Genomic DNA, 17,543 nt, shown 5'->3' on the forward strand with positions numbered 1-17,543 from the left:
ACAGAAATGAGCATAATAGGGCCCCTTTGACACACACATTCTCTAAATATTTACATACAATTCAAATGGGAAACAAACTGTATTGAGTCGCTGCACCTGGGTGGTGAACCAGTAGTCCTCACAATGTTGTGTAGCAGGTCGCAAAGATGTGATCCGTCAACATCAGATTATTAGCCTCCAGTGTACACTGAGATACATGTTGTGCCCAACACATTATGAACAGAGAGAAAAATGTGGGGGGACCCATATCATATAGAAAATGCAATTCAAAGCAGATTATTTTGTGTGTGCAATGTTTTATGATCTAAATCGTGTCTAGAGGGATGATTTTTGAAGTTTCTCAGAGAACGCAAGTAGTATAGCAAGTCTAAAAGAAAGGCTATGTGTGAATTAAAAAGAAAACAATAAACAAAGCCACCAAACTTTAAATCTACCAATGTTTAGGAACAAATCCGTAAGGCTTTTTTTTTTTTTTACCTAACATCTCTTTACTTGAATGATACGTCAACCCACACAGACATAACTACAAATCAGTTGTTGTCAAAGGTTTTGCTTCCGTGTTTTTTTTCATGGTTCAGAAATGCACACATGTCCTCTGTAGCTACTCTCATGTAGCCTACTCTGCAGATGTACAATTCTTTATATTACTGTCTGATCCCACTGACATAATAATCCAGGACGCGGTAAGATCCTGGGAATCAAGTCAAGACAATTAAAATACTTTTGAAACACATAACAATGTTTACTCTCCAGCTGGTAATAGAAAATCTGCAGAAAGCTTAACAATCAGCCCTGTGACCAACTGTGCTACCAGGAGGCAGCAGCCATGATCCACCAGCGCCCCCCTCTGCTGGGCTGCTGCACTTCACACTAAATGTGTTGAACATCATGCTCACAACAATTCATGACAAACACAGGAGAAAAAAACACTCAAGTTCTCATAATGTTAGGTAGGAATGACTTAAACTATAGTCAGATGCAAGTCATTTATTTCCAACCACACCTATGATTTTATTTAGGAGGGTACTAGACATTCTTTGACCAAAGTCTGTTTTCATCTTTTGATGCTGCCTAAAATACAACTGAAAAAGAAGAATAAACCGACATATGAAGTATGTATTGTTGACAGAATTGTAGTCTTTAACCATGTATTAGACAGGTTTGGGATTTTTGTGCAACAAGTGAGTATTTCTTAATAAATGTTTGTTTGTCCTTGTTTCTGATATTGATGACACATGATTGCTCAGTCATTTAAAACCCCACACGATGGTGCTGTTCTCAACATGCTTTAATATTTCTGCATCTCTATAGGACGGCCTGTGCGAATCATTACTACTTTTGCACTGAAAAATGTCCATTATATATACATTTAATGGATGATGAAGTATTTTGAATCTGAATCTAAATGTGTTTTTAGAAGAAAGAGATTCAACAGACACACTTTGTTTTTTGAGATATTTATTCTTAAAAATGAGTTGGGGACCTTGGGATTTTTCACGTGTCGGTGCTGACGCATGTTTCTTTCTCCGCCTCCTCCCACGTCAGCTGTAAAGTATTCATGCTGCTGTGCGGTTTGCCTTCAGCGCTCTAAGGTGATCCTACTAGTTTAAAGCTTTGTCACAGAGAAATCAAAAGCTGCAATGATTTTTCAATAGGTATTGATATGGATAATAATTGCATAGGATAATAGCCATGCTGTACAATACACATAATTATAAAACAATGTTAGGATGATTAGTACAGATTTCCTAAAGGTTGTTTATACAGTTTTTCATTATCCTCAACATTTAAGTGCATCATATCATATGAATAGTCTTTATATATTAAATGGTATTTTGATACATAGTTATAGTGATTTAATACATACAGTACAGTAAAGTAACTCTTAATAACATTTAGAGGGACATTGCAAAGCCCTTAAAATGCAATAGATATCTTCAGGTAAAACGGTATGCAGTGGAATGATAAAACTGTACACAACTGTCATACCAGAATATGGTGGCATTTTCTTTTACATTGTCAAGTTTTGTTTTCCTCTACAACACACAGTACAGATCATCTAAATGAAGCCACTCTCAGAGAAAAGAGCAAAAAAAAAAGCCATTTCTGTATCAAACAGAAGGTCAACATCTTGCATGCATTATTTTAGAAGTATTAAAAATGTAAAATTAGTGGATAGGAGGGGGAAACAAATCATAAACGTCAACAACTGCATGCAGCAACAATGGTTATATTGTTAATAATTCAATTTTCGCATCCTCACACAATAAAATCATAAGGCATGCCTCATTGAACTCTCCATACTTGTAATGGCAGATACATCTTATTAACAACTGGTATGGATACCCTTCTTGTTTACTTTCATATGGTCAATACATTTGTGAAATGAAACCTGCAAATAAAGAGAAAATAAAGCGATTAGCCCAGTCTGCCCATGGTTAACAAGAGCCTTCATTGATACAATCATACGGTGGATCATCTTGTAACTTGTGACCACAGGCTTGTAATACATATTAACCACTAGGCTTTTAATAATGTAATACTTACTCAGCAGACAGGCTGCTCAGTTTGTATTCCTCTGGCGGAGATTCTTGTCTTTGTGGTTGTTGGTCGAATTCGTTTTCCTGTAGGAGAAAGCAAACAAAAAAATCAGTCGGTGAAAACTCAGATCAAACGTGTTTACTAAAAACATTAAGGGAAATTAATGCACATTCAATTAATATAAATACAAAATGTCATCTTTTTGGGCTCTGCCAATTTATGATAGACAATTTGCATTGTTTATGGCTTCTCAGATGAAATACTTACAACTAATACTATACTAAAAATAAATTAATTGTACACACAATTATTCAGTTGTATGTCTTCTGTGGCTCTGAAGAGAGCTTTTTTTAGTGTGAGAAAGTAAATCGGTAAAATGACCCTTTAATCAATAATGAAAACAACACTCACAGCAGAGTACACTGTATGCTTGTCCTTACTCTAGTGCAGGGGGGTCAAACTCAAATACACAGTGGGCCAACAAAAAAAAAAATCGTTACTAGTCGAGGGCCGGACTGGTTCAATGTTTATTGTAAAACTTATTGAAATGAACTTATTGCACATATTAAACCTGGAACTAACAAAGCTTAAATTATTGCCTATAAAAACAACATTAAATATTAAATAATCAGCAGCATTCATTTCTTATGGCTCTATCTGCAGCTTTTCCTCAGTCATTTCTTATGATTACATTTTTCCACAGGCCAACAACAGCTTCAAAAAAACGATTTCCCTAAAAGAAAAAACCAAACATGCCCTGTTGTTGCAAGAAAAAAGTGCAAAAGGAAACATCCATTGAAACTCAGTTTGCTGCTGTGATGCTAGTTCAAGCAGATACTTGGCATCTCAACTTGGGTGCAAGTTCATAAATGTTTGGGGTTAGGCTCTGAGCTGAGGAAATCCTCAGGATTGAATGAAGGTGTGCGTGCAATATACCGGCGGGCCAGATCTAACAGTAATTAGAAATTATCCTGCGGGCCGAAATTAAATCCACCAAGGGCCTGATTTGGCCCCCGGGCCTTGAGTTTGACACATGTGCTCTAGTGTGTACTAAACAGCTAATGTCATGAACACAAACTATACTTTTCACTGAGTCTACCAGACCTATCTCAAGTTACAGATTTAAACAATTCATAACACTATTTTAATCCTTTAATAGTACCTCTTTACATTAACTATCCCCACTTATAAGAAAACATATATTAAATGGTTTAAAACACACTCTAATGTAGTTGTAAGCAGCCATAATGACATTTCTAAATGATTGTTAATCTAAAGTATTTCTAAAGAAACTCTATAAAGACTTATTACTGTGTTGTTTTTATTTTCATTATGTTAAATGCATACACCACCCCACTATGATTGTTTACAGGGGAGGAGTTAAGCTGTTTATTAATAAAGTATTTACTACCCATAACTGCTTACAACGGCATTGCATGTCTAAAATGTTCGCACACTGCTTCCGACTGAAAACAGGGGCCTTTTTTACTCTAGACTCTAGAGCATCATGCAGGGCTTTCCTAATGAGGATTATTCTCATGCTAATTTGTTCTTATCAACAGAAAACACATGTCCCTAACTGACTCGTTTTATTTTCCTGTGATTTATATATGTATAGGCAGCTTAGCAACCGTTTCATGATGCTCTAAGTTTTGCTGTGTACTGTAAAGGAAGTCTACTCTGGATGCATCATAATAGCTACAACAAAACACACATCAAGCTAAACAGATACATGTATTGAAGGTAAAATGTTTATACTCACACTGGACCTGCATGGTCATCATCTGAAGCAACAAGGGAAAATATGGAGAAATGAGAACCATCAAATAAAATAATCGCAAAGTAGTTACACACATTGATGAAGAGACATTTTTAGTTTTTTACAAAAACCATAAAGCATTAAAAACAGCAGCTGTGAATGACACACTCTAAGATGTTCATGTTTCAACTATAATGCATGTGCAGACTGTTATGGTCACTCACAAACAGACTGAATGCATTTAAATCCACAACACCACATTAAAACAATTATAACGTAAAAAGTAAAACAATACTGTTGCCATGCAGACAGGCAGAGCTCACAGAGAACAGATGTTCACTCAGAGAGATAAGTGAGGAGCATAGCCATTAATATCAGCCCTCTACTGAGGGCAATAAAGTCATGGAAGCTGCCTAAAACAGTATTCATATTTTGCCATTTCAGTGCTGCAGTTTGAAGCAAAACTTAAGTTACCACTTAAATAAAATCTTTAAAAATTAAGATTTGCACGGCACTCAATGTTGATGCTCAACAGAACGGTGAACTGTGCTGTGAGCTGGGAAAAGATGAGGCTGAATGCTTATTAGGGCTGCACGATATATCATGTCGTGACGATAATCGTGTTATGTGCGACGTGCGATTTAAAAAAAATAATGACGTAGGCAAATGAACTCAAACACGTCATGTTACAATTATTTTGCTGCTTGCTACAAAAGGAAAACTCGCGCGGCTCTCATGTCAGGGGTACTTGAGTAAGTGACATGCAGGCTCTGCATGCACAGCAAACACAGCAGGATAACCGAGCTAGCTCAGCTTGTTGCTCTGATAACTTAAGATCCAGAAGTCCGTGACTAAAATCCTTCATCCGGTTAAATATTGTTAAAGAAAATACCAATTGTATAGCATTAAAGTTCAAGAAAGGATGGTTTGCGGACCAAAAAAACTGTCTTTTCTTTAATTCCTGTATTTTTTCATATATCATGTGAACGATAAGAACATATCGCAATGTCAGTTTTTTCCAATACCGTACAGCCCTGATGCTTATTGATATTCATAAAGCATGCAAACTCTCACACTTACCACAAACAGGATTTAGGTTTTGCAATTTGGGGAGGATGGGAAATATTTAAACAATCTGTTAAAAAAAAGTCAACAGCCACAGCTTACCTGTATAAAATATGGAGTTAAGGATTTCAAGCAAGAATTCGCTTTGTGATTCACACGATCTCGTCTATTTTGTGCAGATTCTCAAGGTGATTAAAACATCATGTAATGATAAAATGTTCCTGCACAGCGCCACTGACTGACTGTTAAAGCTTTGAGCTGAACGGTGCATCTAATTAACGTCAACATTTTAATTTGAGACAAAAAGTCACCCAAATAACAATATTGCATTATTTATGATATAGTCGGACTATTATAAATGATGTACTCGGTACAATTAGAAGATTCCCCACTGGCATTGGTAGATTATATACCTAAATGAAGTGACTCGTGGTGAAGCTTGCAGCAGCTTGGGGACAGCCCAAGGTCCCTGGAAAGCCGTTAATAATTGAAACTGTCCGCAACACTGCAGTATCATATTTCTCATGAATATTAAATACATGAAATTGTCCTGACAAGGTGCGACCTCTTCTAACATTGTCTGCCTGTCGGGTCAGCCTCGGCAAACTAAATTATTGAATGCAGGCAGAGCACAGTGTCAGGTGAAGAAGTTGGAGTCCCTGGCAAAGGGATAACTTCAGCACCAGACACCAAAACACAGTATGCCTCCTTTCCTAGGCACGTCATTAGCGATGCATTAAGGCTTTGCAAAAAAAACTCACAGGAGAGAGATTGATGTCAACGATGGACATTATAACCAGTTATCCTCAGATATATTAAAAAAAGTGGAATTATAAAACACCTTAGCACCACCATGGGTGACTCACCGTCTTGTAAATCATCGGGCTTCTTGCGCTTCTCATAAACGACGATGATGACGATCAGGATGATGATCTCGGCCAAAACCCCCAGGAGAGGCCATAAGGGGGCCAGGTTGCTGCGGACCCTCAGCACGATCTTCTCGTCGCGGGTGCCCAGCATGTTGGTGGCGTTGCAGTGATACTCGCCCGGATCCAAGTTAATGTCCAGGTTGGCGATGTGGAGCTCGGTGTAGTTGTCTCTGCTGCTGATGGTGAAGCGCCCGCTTGAGTTGTCAATTTCCTGTCAAGAAGAAATAAATACTTAATAATGTTTAGAGTGTTTTTTTAATTGTATTCTTTTACATGCTTTTATATTCAAGTAAAGTCCAGGTTTTGAAACGATTTCACAACATTGAATTATATACTGTATTACAGCTCCATGTTATAAAAGTGCCACTTTCTTTAACTGGCTCCCAAATGTGACTTATTTTAACTATTTTTGTTTTATTTGTTAATGTAACTATTATTATCTTGTTATAATTGATAGTATTCTATTTCATTTAAATCTCGACTTTTTTGCCTTGATTTTATTTTATTTTATCCAATATAAAAAAGGCATCAACTTTTTATATATTTGTTAATATAAAAAAATGATGTACAATACATGATTTTCTATTTGATGTAATCTTCTTGGCATAAATAAATCACTTTGTGAATTGTGTATTGCCTGAATATTTACAGTAACTCCTAATAAGTACAGCTTTGCAAAGAATCCTTGAAACAAGCAGATATTAATGCATTTGTAGAAAATGTTAGCTTAAGCTAAAGTAGATTAGATAAGCAGGTTTAACATTTTAACCTCAGTGTCCCTTATGCTTGGGTTGCTAGCAGAGGATTTCTTCTAATGCAGGATTGTGTAGACACAGAAACACTAGAATGAAATGCTACAAAAAACAATTACATACAGTACCAACCAATCGCTACCCTTTGAACAATTACATAGTATCATTATGTGTTCCTTTCATCTAATGCATTACAGTACAACACTTCAATTATAAACTCAGTTAAATGACAGTGTCAAAATAAACTGAACATTATAACCTTCTTAAATGTGGTACTTCTATCGGACTGACATTGTAAACAGGTGTTTAGGAAGAGTTTATGTATACCACATACCCTGGGAAAGCCATTGTCGAATTTGCGCCAGTTCCAGATAGGATAAGGATATCCGGTAGACTTACAGTAGAGCACAGCGACCTGGCCCTCGTTCTTATTCTCACTACGCTTGTGGCCTATAATGTCAGGAGCAGCTAAAACAAGAATAGCAAAAGAAACATAGATTAATTGTTACAATACATTAAATAAATTCACATAAATGTTACAGTCTTACTGTGGGTGCAGGGATCCAGTCAATGGGTCACTTATTTAGGATTTCCTACTTCCTTTTTCAAAGTAGAGACTGAATACAGTAAGTTATTTTAATTGCCTCAGTTTTTTTTAAATACTCGTAACCTAAATAATGATTATGGAAAACTGCCAAATGTTTTATGCAATATTCAAGCAAGAGACAAAGCACTTCAGAGAGAGATAACACAAATTGTATTTGGCATTGGCAAAAAGCTGCACGAGGGAAGCTTTGCAGCAAACAGTATTGCTGCATTCCATTCAAGTGATCCATTGCAACATAATTGTATTCGGAGAAATCCTATTATTTGTCATCAGCCTGGCCTGTTCATCATTTTTCTGCCCACAGGAAAATAAATTCTCTGTAAAATAAAGGAAAACTAAAAAATCCAATTTGCCTCTATAACGATGCGTGTGACAGCAGAAAAGGCTGACCAGATTTTAACGTTGGGACATAATCCCTCACCATCGGACACACAAGACACCATCTGCTGCCACTGAGCCGGGCCCTGGTTAGATGGAGGTGTCAAGGGCGCCTGCTGCCCCGCGAGCAGCCAGCAGGGTCGTTTGAAATCACAGGTCCTCACATGACCGAGCTGCTGAGGCTCAAGGCCATCCGGGCCATTTTTAATGGTGACACCTCTAATGCTGGCCTTGAAACTGACAAAAACGCCTGCAGATCACAAATCAACACCTACATTTTACTTCTATGGTGGCGTTTGCTGGAGGAGCCGTCTCGAAGGTGTAGACACACATGTACACTCCTGCGGCGTCTCCTCTCGGCTTCTTCAGGCTGCAGATCAGAAACACAGCTCACATGAACCCTGCTTATCTGTTTAACACTCTGACACACAACAGTAGTATACCGTTTTCCCTTACAAATATTCAGTGTTCCTATTGGGGCTGCGTGTTTCTGCGATCTCCTCCCCGTTCTTCATCCAGTAGCTCTCCTGGTGGACGCTGTGAGCGCTGGTCAGGTTACACTGCAGCAGGTAAGAGTCACCTTCCACAGGAAGTGAGGTGTGATCAGAGGAGGCGATCGACGGCTCTGTAGGAAAGACAAGGGTCAGCTACGACAGAAGGGAAGCTTGATGGAACTCGTGGGTGAGGGTGTGTTGGAGGATATAAACAACAACGCAGAAAGACACACAGCTAAAGACACTTTACCCACACATTCACAACATAGCACAGGAATAGAGTTGTGAAGTAGGAGGAATTATTTCAGGCATACAGAGTTCCTTAAGCAGAGTTTAATGCATCCTTAGGTGACTGAGAAGTGGGAGCTCTTCCAAGGCCCACGGTTGAATCATCAGTACAAAGATGTCTGCATTTGAAAATGTATTTTCCTTGAGGTAAAAAAGGTAAGGTTCAAGTCTGTCTGCATATAAACGTAAGTAATGAAGCAAACTACAGCTCCCAAGGTGCATTTCTGTTCAAATAATCCCAAAACGAACTTAAATTATTGTTAAATATGCCACTAACCATAAGCAACAATAAGCAAGAAGTAAAGCGCTTCTTCTACAGTCTGCAGCTCTACCACAACATATTGACCTTTTATGAGTAGTACCCATGTTGGGGAACATGGTGAAGGTGAATTGAACTCTCTTATCTTAAATGAAGAGATTAAATACCTTTGAAGGAATACGATATCAATTACACAATGGCCAATAACATAAGTCCACACTAACATAAATTTGCATCTGATTGAAATTCAACTTGTGGAAAATAGTTGCTCAGATAACCTTTAAACTGTGTTGCATGCTGCTTAACGTGATGATCTACATTACGTTAAGCATGTTTGCACGTATAGGCCCCTGGTGAGTAATCACAACACTTGTATATACAATACAGCTTGGCATGGTTTTGATGTAAATGTTGTCTCCAACTAAACACAATACAGTTTCTAAGCTGTAAAACTACTGCCCAGATACATTGATCTAAAATGTTGCACATATTTTTACTAGAATTCTGCAATAAACTGATCATAGAATAAGTAAATCTGATAGGAATATAGGACCGGACATTCGGACAAATCAGATTGAGACTATTAAAATAATAGTCAGAAAAGGAAACGAGAAGATGAGAGCTATAGGGAGAGAAAAACGAAGAAGAGAGAAAATAGAGACGGAGGAGATGTGGCTGCAGGTTAAAGGATCTACTGTCACCGAGGGATGAGCACGATGTAAAACACTACTCCTCAGGTAAGAGCACATATAGACTAGTTGGTGGTGTCTGTAGGGGAGGATGGCACCTATGGAGGCAGCTAGAGGTCTGAGGGAGGCTATAGCGAGGGGTGGGAGCGGGGGTTTCCTCTACAGTGACCACTCACTCTGCAGCACCGTTATAGAGGCCTGCGCACGGATCCAGGTGGTGGCTGGATTTTGGTGCAGGTCATTACGGCGCGGGTCATTGCTGGCTCTGCACTCATAGGTCCCAACATCGTCCACCGTGAGACGCGAGACCCCCAACAAGCTCACGGCGTTGGAGCCGTAGGCCGTGTTGATGGAGACTCGCCGCTTACGGGCGCCGTCCCAAAGCTGCCTGAAGGAATCGGCCCGGTTGATCTCAGAGTACCACCACTGGATTTCGGGGGTGGGGTTTCCCACCACGTCACAGTACAGCTCAAAGGCGTCGCCCGTGAGCTTAGTCTCAGAAAAAGGTGATTTCACAAAGCCCGCTGGTGGTGGAGGGGCAGCATGGACAGAAAAAGGGGAACAGGTGGAGGATGGAGAGGCAAGAAAATAACAGGGTAAATTAAAGTGGAAGCAGAAAATAAATGAAAAAACTGAAAAAAAGATAATGTGAAATAATAAGAAAGACACTGATAGATTATTTTAAAATGGAAGAAAGGTTGATGAATAAAAAAGAAATATAAAATGTAGAAAATAATAGAGGTGCAGCTACCTAATCTTTCAAACAGTATCCCTATTCTTTGTTTGGTCATTAGAAAATGTCTATCACAATGTAGAGAGAGAGAGAGAGAGAGAGAGAGAGAGAGAGAGAGAGAGAGAGAGAGAGAGAGAGAGAGAGAGAGAGAGAGAGAGAGAGAGAGATTATTGTGCCTATTTCAAGGAAGATTTCATTTTATTCTGCTGGGACGTCTTTGTGAGGCTGCTCTCACTTGATTTGTCCAATTAATGCCATCATATTAATTTGTTCCAGACTCAAGCAGCGCTCACACCCGAAAGTCCTCCAAGTGACCTTGTCCTTTTTAGTAAATCTAGTCTGTTTAATCAAAACATAATTAAAGGGGATTTTCAATAATGGGACACAGACGGTGTCTGTCAGCCGGGCTGACTGTATACTGTTCATTTTACTGGATTGATATGATGTCTCGGTATTTGCACGGAAAGCATTAAAAGTGCAACAATTGATCATGGCTGCACAGATTGGAGGAGGAGGAGGAGGAGGCGGGGGGGGAGGGGGGGGGGGTGTAATCATAAGCATGGTCTATGGCACCGTGGAGAGCACATTGAGAGGAGATTTATAGAAACTGCGGCTCTGGGTCTCACGGGAGCGTGTGGGCGCATGGTGATAGACCCCCTCGGTTTCCATAGAAGCACTCTACGGCAACAAAGCAGGAAGAGGAAGAGACGGCGAACCAGACCAAGGACATCGCAAGACAGACAGACATGTTGTTTTTCCTCCAGCTGACATCATAACCCTGTTGTACAGCCCACGAGAGCAGCACAGTTGCTGTAGGCACAAATGGATACCGACAAACTATTATTTTTTTGGGGGGGAGGGGCTGAATAACAATGTATGTAAAGTAAAGATTCATCATGTAGCATGGATAGATTTGAATGAAAAAATGTATGTCTTAACAAAAGATATATTGTCAAGGCCAAATACATTCAAATGGAGCACAGTTATGCCACTATATCTATGTTATAGTAACGTTATCATGGCATCAGAGGTTTTTTGTTGACCATCTGAGAAAAGTAATATTCAAAGAGGACAACAGGTTGAATGGGTTATGCGAATTAGGCGAAGTTCAAATTAATCACATTTTCCTCTGTGTCCTTATTATTATCATTAGTTCAGAATAAATATATAAAATTACATTTTTGTTTTAAATCCAGATTTTTTTGTTTTGCTGACAATGACTGACGTACATTTTAAATGCTTTTTATACGATATTACGTTGGTTCCATGTTTTCTGGTCATTTTTTCCCAAAAAAGAATGGTGTTCAGGCTGGGCAAGTTATTAATGCATGACTCAATATTAATAAAAATGTATCCAAAATGGACTCGGCTGTTGGTTTATTACGTACTCCTAGCTAAAAATGAGTGCAGTCTAGCAATAAGTCCTACATTCACGAAGGTTTATAATGTTGAAATGAATTGCATTACAGTGATAGGTGTTTCGGTTTCTTAATTACACTGCCGTTATAGAAATACATGGGGTTGACAACATAAGAAAAGCACCTGAAGAGATTTAATAACACCACAAACTGCGGCATCAAAAATAAACATACAGTTGAATCAATAACTCTCCAACAGTTTCAAGATGTTCACCTTGTTATAGGGAGGATGTATTGCTTATTGTGTTACAATGCATTCATTTTTGATGGATATAGCTCATAAACTGGCTTCAAAGTGTTTATGTAAACAATAAAAATACAACAACAAACTATTTGAAAACTGAAAACTAACACCTCAGCTGTCAACACAGAACTGCTGAGGGACAGATCCTGCCACAGCTAGTGAGGATGTGTAAAAGTGCTGAGCCAGTAGTCGTGCACATGTATGAGTGACGTCACTCATGTCGAGTTGATGTTGGATTAGTTTTGGCACGAGGTTATGTGTATATATAAAATATGAGCGCTACTTTGTGTTTTTTTTCTAAATCCTTCATTTATCTTGCATTGACCACATATTCTTAACCCCTGAATGTTTTGCAACCAATTGATCATTTTAATTGTTAGTTATTTATATTTGTAACTATTATTTGTTCCAGACAAAATATATTTAGCTTTAGCTCTGCGGCTAATGATTATTCTTATTGCTACAGCTCTGACTGCCTTTAAAAAACAGTGCCAAAATTAAAAGTTATTAAAGTTATTTCTCTTTTCTTTTCATTATTCTCATGTTCAGTATTGCCAAATGTGTTCACATGGTCAGAACTTTGTTTCAAATTCATTTTCAATTGTTAACAAAACGTGTTAAGAACTTGTTAGTTTCATCTGATGCTCTTCTTGTGTCTAATGCTTAAGTGTGTTCATAGGTTTGTTTTAAAGGTGAACATTAAAGGTGAACATATGGAAATGTGTGCGTTTAGTCAATTCTGACATAAGAATAAATGTGTCTTTGCCTTGTTTTCTATAACAATCAATTCCCCAGAGTGACATACGTGACATCTTGAAATGTCTCATTTTGTGTGAAAGACAAAAATAATTCAGTTAACAAGAATAAAAAATTGGTAAAAACAGCAAAGAATTAAGATCTTGATAACTAACTGATGATCAACCAATTCTCAAAATAGTTTTCAATTAGTTTAATCAATTATTCGTATAATGGTAACAGCTCTTTATATGACGTTATTAAGTTTGTAGAATAAGGTTAATCTCATACAAGTTGTTTATAGTCACATACTGTATTTAGCCTTTCAGAAAGCTCTAGAGAGGAAACCATTGTATTATCATTTATAACCTCGTATGTACTTCTATCCAATCAGACTCTCATGTAACACCTGGACCAATCAAAATCAGCCTGTGAGCCACATCCTGCCAGCAAACAGCAATGAGTCAGATATTTTCTGTTTCTCCCGAAGAATTCATTAAAAAACAGTGTAATATGAAGTATTTCCGGACACTGTCCCAGTTCATGCATCAAGAAGTGTGCAACTCATATTTAGTAGCTAATTGAATGCTAAATGTGAGAACAGCATTGAGCCCTGATGGACAGAGACACCTTGGGATTAGAAAAGCAACAGAAAGCGATGGCTTACATATTCATTGTTTAAATGCTGGTCAATAATATTGTAGATATTGAAATGATTTAAACATGTTAATAAAATCATAAAAATGCAAATAAGAATTGAAAACAAAATCAGTCAATTAATCGATTAGTTCATAAATTATAAATAGGGTCTGCTGCGATTTTGTTAATCTATTCATTGTTTAAGTCATTTGTTCACTATTTTCTGACATTGTGATGACCAACACAATAAGTCAATTGGATCAATCATTTGGATTAATCAATAACCGATGTAATACATATGTGTAGCCCTACTGCAAAATACACAAATAGGACCTTTTACATTTCAGCCCAATGATACGTTATATTTTTCAGTGGATGAGCTGTATGTTTGTTATTTAAAAATGTACAAAAGACGATCATTTATTTTAGACACTCCACTCACAGTCCATCTTAAAACATTCTCTACTATACAGTGTGTCCAATCCGCTGACAAAACTACATTTTGGTAAACTGTACTAACAAAGGGCAAATCTGGGACTAATCATTACAATTTATTATCATTCTCTATGATTGAATTATATATGTGTTTAATGTTTGAATTGAAAAAAGGAGTTTGTCAGGATAACTGAACTCTGGCCTTTGTACTGATAAATGTCCTCAGTTTATAATATAAACCTAAAACTGAAATCAATGAATATTTTTTGGGATTATCAATCTATTAATTACTGGAGCAACAAAATCCTATGCTTGCATTGATCGCATGGTGAGCAATATGCATCAAATCCAATATGACAATATTTATTACCTCCAAAATGTATATATAACTCTAAAATATCACCACAATTGATAAATTGCTGGGCAATAACTAGTTATTGCCCAGCAATTTATCAATTGTGGTTAACTTTAACTGAGATCTACACTTCAAGCAGTTTTTGTTACTTCTGTATGATAAATTACAACAAGGAAATGGTTTGATACTAGTACAGCGTCCTTGGTAAAAGCTACTCTACTTCAGATGAAACACACATCCTTAGGGAACATCGGCAGGAATAGCTTCAGAAGCGATTAGCAGATACAAATGGCTTCTGTGATGAGGCTGGCTGCTGTACGCCTTAATATCTTGTCGAACCAGACTCACCTTATACTCTGATATATACTTATACGATTATTAATGCACTGTGTCATTTGCGGTATCATATTGCTTCTGTGGATTATATGAAAACAGGTGAAGAAGGTGAGAAAATATCACTTTCTAGCAGTCTGCCTCATAAAAACCCATTACATTTGAGCAGATCTTTATCCGCTGGTGTGCTGATCAAAGAAGAGATTAAATGAGTGGGTGTGTGCAGTATAGGAGGAGATGCATTCCTACATGGTCAACTCCAGGGAAGGCCGGAGCTGAATAAATTCTCACTCTCCTTCTCACACGATGCCGGCAAATCGACACTGTGCATAATTACAGTATCCACCTCCAAATACTCAGCTGAGACGGATTTACACTACCCTAAACTGTTTGCTGGTGGGGGGTGAGATTTATGACCAGGGAGGGGGCAATTTCTCAGCGAGTAGAATCGCTCAGAGAAATCAATGCCTTTCTGCAGTGCAGCACATCTCAGCAAAGAGTTAACAGATCCACTGTTGCAAGAGGACATTAAAGCCATGCTTCCCAGTGCAGCATCTTTGCTCTAAAAATAGAAGCATGCAGCAAAATGAACTGGTGCTATTTACAGCACTTCTGAAGTCCTGCAGCTAATTACATGCGTGTTATGCTCTGTTACAAGGAGCTGATGCAAGTGGTGCTCTCACCCTGTAGGAGAGTGATACACTGCTGGATAATGAATCCTAGCATACCTGAGCAGACCCATAGTGACAGCATGTTGAGTGTGTGTGTGTGTGTGTGTGTGTGTGTGTGTGTGTGTGTGTGTGTGTGTGTGTGTGTGTGTGTGTGTGTGTGTGTGTGTGTGTGTGTGTGTGTGTGTGTGTGTGTGTGTGTGTGTGTGTGTGTGTGTCTCTAAGGAGGCCATGACAGATTGTGAACTTCAGAGTGACACCATTTCCTTTTCCACCTTCTTAATGAGCAGAACTTGTCCTTGCAGGTTGAATGTATTCAGCTGCACACTTCAAAGGACATTTTAGGGACACGGGCCTGCGTATGGCCCACTTCAGCCCAACCAATACACATTGCATCCCATTAATGATTTATTGACCCTTTCATTACAAACGCCAAAGACCAAAACAACGTCGACTGATATTAGTTTCTTTCCCGTTGAGGGATTATGTAATTAACCTGACTGCTGCTGGTGGTGGTGAGATATCCATGATGGACAGTGTTCTTCAGAAAATCCTTCATTAAAAAGTGTCCCACTGCAGAAATGCATGCGAAATCCGTCCCTAAAAAACCCCCGCATTTTCTCGTTTTTCTTACCATTCTGAGAAGACACGGTCTGCAGCAGCAGGGCTCCGATAATCGCCAGCGAGAAGGACATGACTGCAGCTCTTCGTTTGCCAGGTATCATCTTCGGAGACAGGAGAAAATGCCGGTAGGCGCGCGCTAAAGGTGACCTGAGCAGAATATGAGGATGTGAGCTGGATTCACCGAGGCTCCACACACACTAAAGCTGGGTAATGGGAAGTGTTGCTAGGTAGACTAGCGGGAGACTACGGCACTGCTGCTAGCTACCTGTGCGGCTCTCTGCTGTGTGTCAGCCCGATGCAGGGAAGAAACCACCTTTTTTTACCCACCCGTCTCATCTGAAATCCCGCGAGATCTTGGAGGAATCTTATAAATTAGAGCAGAATTCAATTATATGATCATAATAGACAAGATGGACGCTTTTGTTTCTCAGGCAAGTTTTAAAAATACACAATATAAACCCAATCTTTAATGTTTTTTTTATGTTTCATGCAATGGTCAATTTGAGGGTTTGAATGTACGTTTTCATGCCCCATTTTACTTTAATTGTACTATTGGCTTGCATGGCTGATTTCCCAAAATATCCCAAACACATGGCCATTTTTATTTTGTTGTTGTTAAGTTATCATAAATTACCTCTTTAAATAGCCTACTTTGACTCGATGTCATCTAAATGAAACAATACTTTTTAACCTGACTTTATCCAATGTTCAGATTGTTATATAAATGTATGCAAATTAGCACAGTTAAATTAGATTGTTTTGATGTAAATTCAGTGGGAAAGTTTCATGGCGATATCTATTAGTTTAGTTAATATTCTACCTTTTTCACGTCAGTGGTTGAGTGTAGTGCTTAACAAATCGCTAAAGGCCTGAAACTGTGCCATGGGTCAAGAATACTCTCAGGCTGACTAAGCCCTGACCTCTATGGCACCAGGGACTTTAAGTAGACCTTTAATCCTATTTCTATTTGAACTAATGAAGGGTAGTGGCAACCTCATGTCTTCAACACACTGTGTAACTTTGTTGCCTTATCATACTTTACTGGTATATTGTCTCTTAAATTGCTCATACTAGTCTAATAGTTTATAGTATGAACAAAAGTCTATAGAGCATTGCTCACCTGCAATATAAATCCAACAATGATTGTAGGAACATAGTTGGATTAGGGGATCAGGTTCCATTCCTATTGCTGTGGTCTACGTTTTACAGTCAATAACATGTGTAAGCTCCAAAATAACATAGTTACACTATAGTTAGTGTGTTAGACTTTAACTTTAACCTCCATGTAGCCTCAATTTAGTATTTGTAAGCATGGATGCTTTTCAATGTCCAAATGCTTTTATCAGATTGTTGTCTTAAACTAATAGTTTTTTTTCCCTTGATACATTATCTCAAAGGGATTTGGATAATACCATAAGGTATAGAATCAGTTTGAGGACAGTTATGATGTGAAGTTAAAAAAGGTCACAGAAGTTAACTCCAACAATTGAAAAAGGGGTGCAAAGCTAATTGTCATGCATGCATTTATTGTATCATATATATAAAAAACATCTGTTAAGTTACAAATATTGAGTTGTCTTTAATAACTGAATTTTTTT

The 17,543-nt window shown here is 38.2% G+C and overlaps 1 protein-coding gene across 2 annotated transcripts; it reads right to left on the minus strand.

The window, feature by feature from the left end:
* Window positions 1–1,441: 1,441 nt before the first annotated feature.
* Window positions 1,442–16,260, minus strand: nptna (neuroplastin a). Of its 2 annotated transcripts, none has more exons than XM_034204852.1 (8): window positions 15,956–16,260; window positions 8,488–8,656; window positions 8,307–8,401; window positions 7,381–7,514; window positions 6,232–6,505; window positions 4,304–4,325; window positions 2,548–2,624; window positions 1,442–2,392 (listed from the first exon to the last, which is right to left on the minus strand). In XM_034204852.1, exons 1-7 carry the CDS (start codon window positions 16,044–16,046, stop codon window positions 2,564–2,566), a joined length of 846 nt encoding a protein of 281 aa, XP_034060743.1. In that variant the 5' UTR covers window positions 16,047–16,260; the 3' UTR covers window positions 1,442–2,392; window positions 2,548–2,563. The 2 variants fall into 2 exon arrangements, with proteins under 2 accessions (XP_034060743.1, XP_034060744.1); XM_034204853.1 differs by having other exon boundaries at window positions 4,304–4,310; window positions 15,956–16,259.
* Window positions 16,261–17,543: the final 1,283 nt, after the last annotated feature.

This window comes from Gymnodraco acuticeps, unplaced genomic scaffold (assembly GCF_902827175.1).
Source record: "Gymnodraco acuticeps unplaced genomic scaffold, fGymAcu1.1, whole genome shotgun sequence".
In the NCBI taxonomy this organism is placed as follows: Eukaryota; Metazoa; Chordata; class Actinopteri; order Perciformes; family Bathydraconidae; genus Gymnodraco; species Gymnodraco acuticeps.